This window comes from Xiphias gladius, chromosome 16 (genome assembly GCF_016859285.1).
Source record: "Xiphias gladius isolate SHS-SW01 ecotype Sanya breed wild chromosome 16, ASM1685928v1, whole genome shotgun sequence".
Classification (NCBI taxonomy): Eukaryota; Metazoa; Chordata; class Actinopteri; order Istiophoriformes; family Xiphiidae; genus Xiphias; species Xiphias gladius.
Genome location: NC_053415.1, coordinates 6,539,068 through 6,553,899, shown reverse-complemented (window position 1 = coordinate 6,553,899; position 14,832 = coordinate 6,539,068). Strand labels below are relative to the sequence as shown.

Sequence of the window (14,832 nt, the reverse complement as noted above, 5' to 3'; positions counted from 1 at the left end):
GGCAGATGCTATAAACTGGTGGACTTTTACACCAACACGTTAATGTCACAAGAACCAGTCAAGCTCTGTGCTCTGTCCCGGGAAAACCAGCAGCGACCATGTGACCCCATGTAGAGGGACAAGAGTGCAACCATTCGTTTATAAGCCTTTATAACACTCGAAATAAAGGAAACCTTTGTTTACTTCTGGATTTTATGAGGACAGCACATGGCTACGTACATTGTCTGAATTTCAAATCTCAGCAGATTGTTGACCTTACACAGTGTAATCTCATACTAATCTAAAGTAACATCTGCTGTTTACTTTTCAGAACTGTATGTCTCACTCATACAGCATCTTCACAACAGGATACAGAATGTGTTGTCCTGTCTGTGTGGAAATGCTGCCCTCCTGTGGTCAGTCAAAGCCTGACACTGATCCAGTGCACCATGCCAACTAGTTCCCCACATTAAATAAAGCTCTTCGTTTGCATAAAATCACTCATAAATGATTATATTAGAATTTTTTTTTTTACTAGGATTGACCATAATCTGCTTGTTTTTACCGCCTTATTTAGGTGGGGGCTCCAAGAGTCCATCTTAAAATCCTTTTTGGCCTGTACTATATAACACCCGCAGGCATGCTCATACACAAACAGTAACTGAACGCGGGGCCAGGAAGGAAGGCCAGATGTTGGCCTAAAGCCCTGCTGTGCCGTCAAAACTGCCATCTTTCTCTCGCCCTCGCTCCACTCAAGTTCATTCAAGTTCTCTGTTCTCTGATTTGAATTCATTTCTAGGGTGGAACTCCTTTGCTGCCCCACCCATGGGCGCAGGTGTGTCTACCTGCATTTAGGAATTTTCGAACACGGAAGTTTCAGGACAGTCACGGCTCGTGTTGCGCACCTGGCCCCTCTGCTCTGGTGTCGTCCAGAGAGCCGTACAACCGCGAGCCGAAATCTGTTCGGGCGGTGGCCGTCGACGACGCGTTTGGACTTTGAGAACCGGGTCCCAGCGGGAGTCCGACCCGATGGCGTCCGCCGGACAAATGCGTCCGAGTGGCCCGACGGAGGGCGCCGGGCTCGGGGAGAGCCCGCCGGTCCGCGGCAGCGCAGAGAAGCTGAGCCCCTCCGCTGTCAACCGCATCCTGATGGAGTTCTTGATCTACTTCGGGAGAGCAGTCCTCCTCTTCTATCCCGTCTATCTGACCGGGTACCTGGGCCTCAGTGTCAGCTGGGTGCTGCTGTGCATGGCCATGGTCACTTGGTGGAAGAAGAATCGCCAGTGGAAGGACGCGCGCATCGGAACCGCGATCGATTTTGTGGACAATGAACCGCATGTGATCAACCGGGAGCTGCAGAGCGCTTTGCAAATGGCATCGTGGGTATGTGTTGTGATCACGTGTGGTACAGACCTCTGCCGTTTGCCACTGAGCGGCTTAGCTGAGGGCTATAGGTGCGAAACTGCCTTCCCGAGGGCACTTCAGCAACAGTCCAGTCAGTACAGAGAGATCCAGCCCTGGGGAGGGGGGCATCATGTCACACTCACCGTGGCCTCGACCACTGTGCATTGTATTTGCATGAAAGACCAGACTTGGGCTGAACCTCCCATCCTCAGAAATGGGTTCAGCCAGCCAAAGGTGGTGTTGTTTAGCAGGAGGTCTCGCCTCTCCGCATCGGACTGCACCACACCCACTCAAACAGTGAATCAGGGCAACCGAGAAGGGAGGGAAGAAGAAGAAGGGCTCTTTCTAATGTCAGAGAAATGGAACATGTACAGCAGATGTGAAATCGGAGCAGATTTCGCTGGCTGTGTGTGTGTGTGTGAGATGGCAGACTTTGTAGTCCTTCAAACCTAAAACACAGGTTTGAATACATGCAGATTTGCATTTTAAGATATGCAGGTTTGTGATTTTGACCCCATTTATAGGTCTGGAAAAAAATGTGCTCTGAGTCTCGGGTACGTTTTCCCTCTTCAGCATTGTAGGCAGAACTCAGTGAAGGTTTATTTGGGTAACGGGTGGACATATCAGGTGGATGATTCCTAACCTCTGGTACAGTCCACAGTTGCAATGCTGCAAAGAAGCCTTGGTGAGCCCCGAGTGACACATCCCTGCCACTCTTCTCCACCACTGTGTCACAATGAAAAGAAATTTAAAAAAGGGAAAAAAAAAAGAAAAAAGATTTTCTACCCAATTTCATCAACCAGAGAGACGTTTTGACAGATTTTATACTGACTCATTTTACTCACAAGCCATTTCACAATTTGTATGATGGATAATTCATAATTAAAAAGAAAACGATTGATATTATTTTAACGGCATAAACAATAACGTTATGAACAGTATGATCCTCGCCAAACCACCACCACCATCATCATGCATGCAACCGTGCCGTTTGGGCTGGACAATAACGGTCAAGCTCGCTTCTAACCTAACTGTCATGTTTTTGTTTTTCAGGTCCATTTCCCTGACGTTGAGAAGGTCGACTGGGTTAACAAGGTACAGTATTTTTTTAAAAACATACATATTTCTGTCAAAAATAAGAAGTTATTTGTTATGGGATGATGCATTTGAAGGCCTCATACACTTAAACACTGATTATATTATCGCGACTGTAAGTTTTCACGTCTGTGTCTGGCTACCACCGTACCTTTTTAAAAAATGGCACAGAAACAGTTTGATGCACACTGCCTTTAGGTATTCCCTCTATTTAACAGATGAAGCTGGCTTATATCTGCTGTTTGATGGAGGCGTGGAAGCAAGGCGCTTTCACATGCTCTGTTCTCACATGTGTCCAGGTGTTGGAGCAGGCCTGGCCTTTCTTTGGGATGTACATGGAGAAGCTCCTTAAAGAAAACATCCAGCCGTCCGTCAGGCTCTCCAGCCCCGCGCTCAAAATGTTCGCTTTTACTAAGGTCCACTTTGGACACACAGTGAGTTGAAATTTGTCTGCTACTTACATCTGTTTGCCCCTCTGTTTTTACTCACGTTGACGCTCCATCCATAATCAAAGCCATCTAAATCCTCCTGGGAATTCCTATGTTCAGTTAAATGGTAGCAAAAATATTTTACTGGCTCAGTGTTTTATAAAGCAAAGTACGTCCATGTGATTTTCTGTTGGTAGAAATGAAGCCATCACCCCCATATCTCATAAACTTAGGGTGTAGTGTGTCATTAAAGGAGGCTGAGGAGGTTCCTTTGAAATGTTTCCCTAATTCCAGCCTCTCAGGATCACGGGAATGAAAGTCTACACCCATGAAGTGGATCAGAAGGAGGTGATTCTGGACATGAACATATGGTTAGTTGGACACCGTTTTTTCCCATCAGAGCTGTTTCTGTCTCGTCCTGAGGTGTTAAATGTGCTTCGGCCCCTCTGTTCCAACGTCACCGTAAACTCTGAATAGTAGCCTAGTGGGTGTTCACGTTGTTTTTCCAGTGCAGTCACTTAGGCCTCACCAGCACTGTTCACTTTGCAGCTATGATGGGGATGTGGACATCGACACTGTGGTGAAGCCGCCAATCACAGCTGGTATCAAAGGACTTAAAGTGAGCGTCTCATTTTACTGTTCACTGCAATACCCTCACCGCCATCGTGCTGTGTGTTTACTTCTCTTGTAAAAACTGTCCTGAATCTTCCAGCTCAAGGGGATGCTGAGGGTCATTTTGGAGCCGCTCATCGGTCAAGTACCACTGGTGGGAGGAGTCACCTTTTTTTTCATTCGCCGCCCGGTGAGTGCCCACGGACGTTTTCATCACCTCAATGTGTAAACTGAAGCTATGTGATCATTCATGTTTAAGACTCTAAATCTTTTTTTTTTTTTTTCAGACTCTAGAAATCAACTGGACTGGCATGACCAACCTGTTGGACAGTCCTGCCTTCAGGTTAGTTTCCCCAGAACCCCCCCCCCTTTAACTGTTGGTCTTAATGGTCGCCTCTACATTTCGCTGTTGAGTTATCTGGTTGTAAACCACTCTCAACTCCTCCGTCCCCTCCCAGTTCGCTGTCTGAGGATACCATCATGGACATCATTGCCTCCCTCATGGTGCTGCCCAACCGCATGTGTTTTCCCCTCATAGACCAGGTCAAAGTGGACCAGATGAGATTCCCACTACCTCGTGTATGTAAGACATGCTTTAACATTTTCATTTTAAGCAGCCACCTTCATTTTATTAACTGGAGTTGCTTGCATTTTTAAATATCACTACATATTATAGGATAAAAATCCTCTACCAAAATAGAACAATAACATTTTGATGCTATTTTGAGCAATGCAGCCTTTTATAAGGCACAGAAGTATAGATTTTGTATGTTTTTTTTTTTTTTTTTTTTTTTTTAATGGGAGACAGTGTTCTGAGTGTAAATCCTGCTTTCGTCCTCTGCTCCTCAGGGCGTGGTGAGGGTCCACTTGCTGGAGGCCAAAGACCTGTTGGCTAAGGATACATACATGATGGGTTTAGTGAAAGGCAAATCAGACCCCTACGCAACACTCAGAGTCGGCAACCGAAATTTCAAAAGCAAGACCATCAAAGAGAGTTTGAACCCGCGATGGAACGAAGTGTATGAGGTAGTGTAACACTAAAAAAGCTGTTATGTGAAAAACTTACTTTGGTTTCAATAACAGGATTAATACTTTATTCAATCAGTTTGGGGCATTTAAATTTTGTTGTAAACCTCTTGGATAAACTTCAAAAGGGATGATGTTTAAGTATGATCAAGATTGTTTTTCTTCCCCCTCAATCCTGCGTTTATGCTGGTATGCAAAACAGTCAAACTGCTAAAATTCCATGACACATTTCCTTGTTTATGAAAGGCGAAGACAAATACAATCTGTTACAGATTGCACTGAAGAGCTTATCAAATCACTGTTAGCAACTTGTTGTTTGAAAGCTCAGGTCGTTCACTTTGTGCACTTTGTGTAATCTTCCAAAGCTCTAAATGTTAAATTCAGTATGCTGAACTGGGGCGTGGACCTTTTTTTTTTTTTTTTTTAAACGTCGACTGTCCCATCTGAAAGACTTTTCACAAGCATCCACCTTTTCTTTATCTGTGTTCAGTTTGTCGTCCATGAGGCCCCGGGTCAAGAGTTGGAGTTGGAGCTGTATGATGAGGACACAGATAAAGATGATTTCCTTGGAAGGTCAGACACTGTCTAATAACAGCACAAACAAGTAGGAATAATGCAGTTTGAGTCTCATGCGTTTTATTGACTATACTACATACCAGTCATGAGATTTTATCACTCATTGTTTATTGCATTTTTATATATTATTTTAATGTCAAACAAATCTTAATACCATTATTGGCTTGATTCACAATTTAATTATTATTAGCAAAGAGGCAAATAATAAAAAAGTAAACACAAATATACAGATTTGATGTTACAGTAATTAAAAGATGACTTTGAATCTCAACAGAAACTAGGAGCTCCCAAATGGATTCCATTGGGGTATAGTGGAATCTTGGGTGGAACTTGAGAGTTGTCAAGAACCATAAGCTAAATGATGTTACATGTTTTATATCCTCATGTGATGGGTCATCTTTAACACCTGATATAGTTATGTGATCGAGAATAGTATATTTACAGTAGCTTGTACAAACGTGTTTTTAGAGAATATAGCTGAGTGGTGATGTATAATAAGGCAAAAATATGCTTGCATATGGTATTAGTACTGAACATATATTAGTTTTAAACGTTTGTGGTATAAGGTTTTCACTCGCTAACGTCGCTCATCATATGTCATTATGCCCCATGGCCTTTCTGCATTAGGTACTACCTTGATTTTGGAGAAGTGAAGGTGGAGAAAGAAATGGATAAGGTGAGCTTTTATTTAATGTTGTGGCTACACTAGGTAAAGGTAGTTGTATCTATTATTTACAGTTGTTCCTCTGCCATGGGGAAAACAGTGGAATTCACAAAATGATGATCAGCACTACAGGATCTTACAGAGTACTGTTTCCTGCTCTTTTGTGTCCTCACAACATGTCTTGAGACTTTGCATCAATGCAACTTCACGATGGAAAAAACTTCCAAGTGCTAATGTATTTGTAGCCGTTTTCATCGGCCTCCTATCTACGGAAAGTCTGTAAATGAATGTCATGTTGATGAATGAATCTCTCTCGCTGCTGTAGTGGTTTCCTCTGGTAGAGGTCCAGACGGGGCAAGTTCATCTCAAGCTCCAGTGGCTCTCCCTGAGCACTGACTCCAGCCTGCTTACTCAGGTGCAGTAGCCCCATTGTTGCTTAAATCTCAGTATTTGCATGAACACAGTCCACTGGCTGCCACTCTTAGCTGTGGCTTGCTCCTGTGTGTAACTGAGTTGCCAGCAGCTAGTTAGTTAGTCTGAACTGTGTATTGCTCTTTCCCAGTCTGCAGATGGCCTTGCTTGTGCAATGCTTGCAGTGTATCTGGACAGTGCCTCAAACCTACCAGTAAGTGGCTCCCAAAAGGGACTGTTGTCGTTGAGAGCAGATGATGCAACATGGATAAGGAAAAGTGGTGACGTGTATTTTTTGTGTTCATCCCCAGAAAGACCACAGTGAGATGGCCGAGCACCAAAAACATGGGAAGCACGCAAAGGAAGCTCGGGTAGGACGAGAGCTTTTAAAGCTTGGAGTATTGCTCGTATGATTATATTAATACATATATATAATATACTCTTCCTCAGTGCTGAGAATAGAATAATAAGACATTGGTATATTGTTTATTCTTGCTCTGTCTCAGGAATATAAGAATAACTCTGCCTCATATACACATAGATATGAATGCACATTTAATTTTTCACCAGTCCACCACTGGTCATAACCTGTTTTGAATTGGTGGTGATCTTTAGTCCTTTTCTTCTATAAAAAGAAGCCTAACTGTTGCCAGAAGAACCATACTCTTCCTAAGATAGTCACCTGTACTTGATTTAACACAGGTATATGAGGACACTTAATCCAGGGATCTTTGGTATGCAGAGTCCTGGCCGCTTTTCCAACAGAAACTGTTTGTACAAAGGTTTTATCGCTGGGCATTGTCCATTGGGTGTGAAGGAGACTTCACTTGTATTTCCTTGCATCTACAGCCCACCATCTTCAGTTAACTCCTTTTTGAAGAAACATCTCTGTTGCATAATAGGCTGCATATGGCCTTATACATTATGAGTTGTTAAATGCTTCTTGGACGTCAGCTGTAACGTGAAAATTATTGTTTGTTTTTTGATTTCTCATGAGAAACCATGTACCTGAAACATGTAGTACGTTTGAAAGATATAACAACTCCATAGTTGAATTGGTAGCTCATGTCAAAAGAGGACTGTCTGTTGGATTCAGAGTGAAAAAAGTATGTGATAGAAAATGTTTAGGTTTTACCAGTGTTTCTTAATTTAGGGTTAAATGAAACAGTCAGAGAGCTTCTCTCTCACTTTACTGCCTTACAGTTGATAGTCCTCTTGCATCTTAACGTTAGACAAAAGCCTTAGTCACATCAGATACTTTCTTTGGTGCGCCACATTTTTCCCCGTTCGTAGCTGGTATTTCCCGTTTGTCCGGTGCGCGCCTGTCATTTTATGTGGGTGTGTTATTATCAGCTGGTGTTTGTGGCGAGATTTCTTCCTTAATCTAACCCGAGGCTCGCTCAGTTTGAGTGTCCCAGCCTATAGAAACATGCACAAAAGAGCTGAATTGTAAGAGAACATTTTTGTGGTGAGGGCTTAACTAAATAGTCATTAAATCAATACACATTTGTAAATTATATATGATTTTAAGATTGCTACATAGGACAAATCACTGCCACTGGAGGCACAGATCACTTTACATTTAGGGCACTTCTAAACAAATTGTGAGACCTGTTTATGGAAACTTTTTGATCCGACCTGTTTAACTAACCTACCTTATTTCAGGGTGTCCTAACATGACCTGTACACAGAAGCCATTGCCTCAGAATGCCCTCTGCTGGCCATTGTGTCCAAATACAGTCTCAAAATGAAAAATGAAGTGTGAGAGAAAACACTGAATATCCTCATGTTTAGGTTTCATTATCCTGGAATGTTAAGCCATACCCATGCAAGCATGCTAGGCGTGGCTGCCCCAACTAGCCTTCGAATACTTCAGTCATAACGAAAGGTGACTTTTCTGTGTCTTTTGCCAGTGTAAACATCTGTTTTACGTGTCCCAGATGGTGCGCTGTGTCTGCAGTGTACTAGGGAGTGGAATGCAGAACCTGCCCAACCTGGAAGGCGTCAGGCTGCCTATAGTCAAACTCCCAACGTTAGCTTGTTGAAGGTTTTCTTTTGTATGAGTAAAAACCGCGTTTTAGTGGCAGAATTGTGTCAAACAATTGCTGCCCCGGAAGTAGCTGCGATATGATCAAGGAGTTATGAACAGTTATATATTGTTGATTATGGTGAGTCACTCTGCCCCGTAGTCCAGTTGCCAACTAATGTCCCATATTGTTCCTGAAGTTTTCTGTGTCAGTGTTATTGACACACGGAGTACGAAAATAACATTTTGGCTCACCTGCCAAGGGCTGTTAAACCCCTTTTCAAAGGACGTGGGTGCTGCAAAAGACAGAGAAGTTTAGACGCCACAGCTGAATGTAGAAGGTGACGTAGTGGGCAGACAATCGGTTGCATGTTTGATATGGAATCATTTCAATTCATTTGTTTTGCTTTGAGTGGATTTAAGGCTAGCCAAACAATATACAGTATAACCAAAGCATTCAGAAATTAGCATCTCAAAATTTGACTTACTGTACACCCTGCTCGATGATCCTAACTCATTCATCAGTCATAGACAAACTCTACCATCGTTTCACACTTGATGGATACTCCTGATCTGATTTTATTCAAACTGCGGCAGCAATGGGGAAACAATTCAACTTTTTAAAGAATTTTCTACCCCTTCTGGGTGCTTAAACTCTGACATAACTGTATATGTTTTCCCATCAGATGGGTGGTGTCATCTGAGGGAGAGAGACATAATACGGAGCCCTTCTTTACCTTTGTCTCAGATTGTAAACTGTGTTGTTTATATTGACGGCGACAGAAACATAGACTTAATTAGGCGGTGAAAAGAGATGATCAGAATTCACACACTGCCTCGCTGATTTGTTTTCAGCTCACAAGGAGAACTCCCAATCCCAACTCCTTTGTGGAGTTTTCCATTGATGAGGAAGTTCAGAAAAGCAAGGTACTGCTCTCACTTTATTACATTCAGCACTACTTCCTCTTTGATTCATTAAAATAATCAAGTTGTATCTGTTGATTACTAAACAAGAGAGGAGGAATGTCACTGACAGACTGAAATGCTTGACTCCAAAATGACATGTCTGTGGTGTAAAATATATCACAACACACAAACACGGTGGTTGTCTGTCTTGTTGCAACAAAAACAACCCAGTGTCTTCTTTCCACAGGTTGTGTATGCATCCAAAGACCCGTCGTGGGAGGAGGGCTTCACCTTCTTTGTGCATGATGTTAAAACAGAGCAGCTCACTGTTCAGGTTTGTTATATAATGTTGTACACAACATACAGGAGATTTCTGAGTGACTCAGCTGTGTCTTAAAACATTGTAAAACACTTGACATATAATTAATCTCCAACTTGGTAGTGATTTTGAAAATCTCTCTGATCTGAGCTGACGAGAACGCCACAGAAAGCCACAGTATGTATGTAGCAGTGGTCAGACCCCCAGACGGATATCAATATGATCATAAGCTCGTATGTAACAAAGCTTGCATTACTATAATGAAGGCTTCAGATCCTAATGAAAATAGTCATATTTAGAAATCATGCAGCTAAAGCGTTTTTTTTTATTTTTTTTTTTTTTTTATGGAATAATCTCTCTGAACCTGTATGTGTCAATATGTATTTATCTCATTAGGAAACTGACAGAAGACAACTAAAGTAAAACATCCACAGTCCATTGAAGGAAGCATAAACTTGACTTTATTCACTGCTTAAATACTTTTATATCTCTGTGTTCTTGCGGTTCAGGTGAAAGAGCACGAGAAGAAGACTCAGCTTGGCATCCTAAAATTGCCGCTAAGTCGCCTCCTTAAAACCTCCAACATGACACTGGACCAGCGCTTCCTGCTGGAGCGCTCTGGAGCCAACAGCCAGATCAAACTGAAGGCCACTCTCAGGGTGGGTACATAGAAGCTCACTTTACACAAAGATCAAGCACAGCACACTTTCAGTAAAAAGATACAATCTCATATACCAAAACAACATTCCGCTGCTTCCTGTTCAAAGCTAATAATCTCTTTCATTTTAAGTAAATTTCCCTTTTGCTGTGATCTGTTTCCCGTTGATACAACTCAGATGTTATTTAACCAAATACGTACTTTGTGAGAACTTGCAAGTGAGCGCTGTTACGTTCCTGTTTTTACATCAGCCATGTCCCCAATCCCACCATAGATTCTTACTATGGAAAAGCCTCCACCCAAGATTATCCTCAATCCTCCACCACAAAAATCACAGACCAGCCAAGGAAGTAATGGCTCTGTATCCACTCCATCTGTCGCTACATCCTCCTCTCCAGCAATTCCCTCCAACAATATCCCTCCGGGCCAAGATTTATCTCCAACCCGAGCAGCTGATTCCCAGAATGGCACTAATGAAGATTATGCAGCTCACCACCATGGTTCCCTCCTGGCTTCCGAAGCCTACCGCTCCGCTCCTTCAAGATCAAACATGCGTCGGTATGACTCCCACAGCCTGCTGTCGGAGAACTCCATCGCTTCGTCCCGTTTTGACGTTTCAGAGGGAGCCTCATATCCAGAGTGAGTCTAGACCTTGGTTCTGTATGTGTCCACATGTCTTTTTCAGACCTGTGGTGTGCTGACTTCTCAACTTTCCACATACTGTATGTCATTGACTGAACTCTATGTATTTTAGCGACAGTAATAACAGTAATAAAAGTGATTTAAAGAAATGTTTTTTTTTTTTTTAAATTGGTACAGGGCCATAAGGAAACATCAGGGATCATTTGGGGAGATCCACCTGACTATACGCTATGCCACCCTGAGGAACAAACTCATCATTCTGGTTAATGCTTGCAGGTACGCCAGAAAAAGCCATCCTCGCTAGTGCTGCCCAGCTGCACCAGTACTGACTAGGAATTTACCCATTTGCTCAGCTCAGATCTGAACACATTGTAGAGCTCAGAACACAGAAATTCACATGAAATTTCTGCATGACAGCATTAAAAAGCAACATTGACAGAACTTATGATTAAATGCACATACATAGAGTAGATAAGCCTTCCATAAGTTCTTTTTCAGCAGCTGGTAGAATGTCAAAAATATTTTCATGGTGTGAATATTTAGATGCCATTATTCTGTATTTACTTGGTTTGAATGCTGTGGCTGACTCCAACATAACAAAACACGGAATTGCTGTAATTGAGCGTACAAATGATTTTCTCTTCATTGGGTGATGGTGAAATTCATATGGCTTCTCAAGTTGTTGAGAAGAACTGTGTGCAAAGCCAAATATGATAACTCTTTGAGTGTATTTTTTGCCTACAGGAACTTATTCCCCTGCAGTGACAATGGCACAGACTCTTATGTCCGCCTCTATTTGCTCCCTGACCAAACCTGGAGACACCGCAAGAGAACACATGTTAAGAAGAGGACAGTCAATCCTGTCTTCAATGACAAGTAAGCTCATTGTCATCCATTGCTTCTCTGATTGCCAACCTCATGTAGATGTTGTATATGAAAGGCTCAGAATTTGAAACTAAACCTGGCCCTTTTTCTGCTTACCCTCTTTCATCACAGGTTTGAGTTTGATGTGTCACTTGAGGACGTGCAAATGAGGAAGTTGGATGTGGCAGTAAAAAACAACAAAATGTTCCATGCAAGGGAGAGGAAAGACATTGGCATGGTAGTTAATGCTGCTTGGACCATGTCCTTTTATTCCTCACACAAGATTTCGAATTGCTACTAGCGGTTGAAAGGCTTTATGTTACACAGTGCCATTGATGAAACAAATATACAGCCTCTAAATCTCCAACTTCATTATGGCTCAGTGTTGTCAGTGTTTTTATTACATACAGGAATTGTAGAACCAGTGTCCTTACTGCTCTGGTTGGCGCACTTCTGCAGTTTGCAACTCATTCTGAATAATTGACTGAATTTTCAACTTCTGCCTCTCTCCACAGGTGTTGATAGATCTTTCACGGTTGGATCTGGCCAAAGGCATCACAGAATGGTATGGTCCCCAGTTTTCTACTTTTCCATGATTTGGATGAAACAGTAGCTGCAAATATTTCTGGGTGTTTTGTTTAGAAGGGGACACAAAGTTTAGTTTGATGTATTATATCAGACCTAAGCTAAATTCAGCAGCTTAAGTATTGCTGAATTGCAGTATTACTACTTCCTTCCAGAACTGTACGCATCTTCCTGCAGTCATTACTTTGTTCAGGAAAGAAAATCCCGCATATCCAGCTTCTTTAAAGAAGTAGTTTGGAATTTTGAGAAATTAGCTATCTCGCTTTCTTGCCAGGGAGTTAAATGAAAGGATTGATACCACTGTCCTGTCTGTACGGTAAATATGGCGCTACCGAGACCAAGCTAAGCTAACCAGCGAGCAGCTGGTTCTGTCCAGAGGTAACAAAACCCGTCTTCCAGCACCTCTAAAGTTCACGAATGTACACACTGACTTATATCTTATTTGTCTAATTCATACAAAAACCAAAGTGTTAAAACAACTTTTTTTTTTTTTTTTAAGGGAGCTTTTGAGCCAGGCTTATGGTTTCCCCATTTCCAGTCTTTGTGCTAAGCCAAGCTAACTGGCTGCTAGCTCTAGCTTCATATTAGCCACATGCTGGCTTCATATTTAGCGGATAGACATAAAATTGGTATCAATGTTCTCACCTAATACTCAGCAAGAAAGCGAAAAGACATATTTCCCAGAAGGTTACATCAAACAAACACAATAACTGATGACCATTGTTTACTCTAAGTCTGGTTGGAGAGCAAAGGCCCTCTCTGGTCAATAGTAATAATGTCTAGAAATGATGTGAGAGAAAAAAAATGGATAATTTGGTTCAAGTACAATAATATAAATATTTTTCATCCCTTTCCTCTTAAGGTATGAGCTCACACTGCCTGGGCTGAAGAAATCCAGCTAGCAGGTGGGGATATAAAAGTTCTGTTTGCATCTTAAACAGCAGCCTCTCAGCCACTGCAAGGCAAATGGGTGCCTGACAAATACTTGGAGAATTGCACATTCCCTTGTCTTCCTTATCATCGCTGATCAGATTTTGATATGACAAATGCAGCACTGAACTTATCTCTGATAGTGGGCATGTTTGGTATTTATATGTCAAAGTGTGTATGATCACAGACACATACTGTACAGCAATGTTCCAAAACCCAGTCCCGCTTAAGGTCTTACTGGGAATAAATGTTTTAAGTACATCTCGTCTCACTTAAAGTATCACACATAATTTATCAAAATATTCAGATTAGAATATACTGTTTTAAATCATCTTGCACAGAGCAGAAAAATAGTTACAAGTAGGACTTTTAAACATGCTTTGGTATCCCAGATAATGTTAGCATTAGTAATTGTATGAATTTATTGTAGTTTATCTGGGTTGATAGGCAGACACTAAATGATTCTGAATAATAATGTTATTAATAAGCATTTTTTCCATTGAAATAAAAAGAATATAATTCATCATAAAATGTATGTATGTCTATTCTATTGATAAACAAGGTGATGTCTTTATTTTGAATTTTTTTTTGTGAGAGGTTTGGTTTTTGAGATGATCTAAGCCAAGGTTATCCTTTTGTATTTTCATGTAAGTTGCTGTATTTACAGTTTTATGTAATATATTACGGGAAATAAAGTTTAAAAACAAGTGTGTTTGTTGCAGCAGTCCAGGAGAGTCACTGCACATTGAAGGGTAACACACTTTAATACACACTGACACCCACATACAGTATTCACAGCTGGAAGATGTGTATGGGCAGCCGAGCTTTACTGCACAAGCAGTGGGTTCATAACAAGTTATACTGCATCCAAGCGAGGCAGATGAGATACACCACCTTGACCACAGTTACTGAGGGAAGTGAGGAGTACATCTGTTAAACCTAACCTTTTCTTATTTACCAACTGATCTTTAAGTGATCTTCAGTTTAAATATTTAAAATACCCTCGGTCAACTTTTCGGAGTGGTTTACACCTGTTTCCAGAGGAAAATGTGTTATACATTTTGATAACAAAGCTTGTACATCTTCCTGTTAGGCATAGTTTTGAAATGCGTTTCATAGAAAGTACTAATAGCTTTCTGCATTTTTGTAGAATTTAACTTGAAAAACCCTATTCATACATTAAGAAATGGAAAATTTCTTTGCTGCAAACATCCTCACTAATACATTTTCATGGGCCTATATCTACCCACCTATGCGGAAAATGCTGTTGACTACTTAATGGGAAAAGTTAAGCCAAAAATTAGGTCTTAACCAAAGACTATCTATTACTGCTTATGGTCTTGATAATGGTGAGCTGTTTATCTATTGCCAATTTAAATTATTCAGTAGCGGGAGAATTTATGAAGTTTACAAGTTTCGACTACTGGCGTTTTTGAATTGCCACGATTTTAGAAGTTGTTTTCAGATAATATTTTTATGGCAAATACATATCTTTTAAGCAAATAAATGTTAGTTTTTTTCAGTGGGAAAGTGAACATTGTTTCTTTTTTGTCTCATTATATACCAGTTCATACAATCGATATGTGTTGCCTGTGTGTGTGTGTAAGCTCTGGGACATATGGATGTACGCTGCCTCTCACTCAATGTGTTGCTGGGTCTCAGCCCTTTGCTAGCCCAGTGTTGAGGTCACTGTTGCGTGCTTAGCAA

At 41.4% G+C, this 14,832-nt stretch overlaps 1 protein-coding gene across 2 annotated transcripts; it reads left to right on the top strand.

Moving 5' to 3' along the window:
• The first annotated feature begins 647 nt into the window (after positions 1-647).
• esyt3 (extended synaptotagmin-like protein 3) lies at positions 648-13,807 on the top strand. Of its 2 annotated transcripts, XM_040149401.1 has the most exons (23): positions 648-1,362; positions 2,437-2,478; positions 2,778-2,912; positions 3,201-3,277; positions 3,456-3,525; positions 3,619-3,708; positions 3,806-3,861; positions 3,977-4,097; positions 4,368-4,544; positions 5,035-5,117; positions 5,748-5,796; positions 6,110-6,199; positions 6,347-6,409; positions 6,507-6,566; positions 9,077-9,148; positions 9,375-9,461; positions 9,956-10,105; positions 10,379-10,743; positions 10,924-11,022; positions 11,491-11,622; positions 11,743-11,848; positions 12,126-12,175; positions 13,058-13,807. In XM_040149401.1, exons 1-23 carry the CDS (start codon positions 1,009-1,011, stop codon positions 13,095-13,097), a joined length of 2,568 nt encoding a protein of 855 aa, XP_040005335.1. In that variant the 5' UTR covers positions 648-1,008; the 3' UTR covers positions 13,098-13,807. The 2 variants fall into 2 exon arrangements, 1 of the variants encoding a protein (XP_040005335.1); XR_005709158.1 differs by lacking the exons at positions 11,743-11,848; positions 12,126-12,175; positions 13,058-13,807 and having other exon boundaries at positions 10,503-10,743; positions 11,491-11,508.
• The last annotated feature ends 1,025 nt before the right edge of the window (positions 13,808-14,832 follow it).

Coding starts and splice junctions, on each gene's coding strand:
- esyt3 (XM_040149401.1), top strand. CDS start 1,009: ATGGCGTCCGCCGGACAAATGCGTCCGAGTGGCCCGACGGAGGGCGCC. Junction 3,709..3,805: donor TTTTTTTCATTCGCCGCCCG/GTGAGTGCCCAC, acceptor TTTTTTTTTCAG/ACTCTAGAAATCAACTGGAC. Junction 4,098..4,367: donor TGAGATTCCCACTACCTCGT/GTATGTAAGACA, acceptor TCTGCTCCTCAG/GGCGTGGTGAGGGTCCACTT.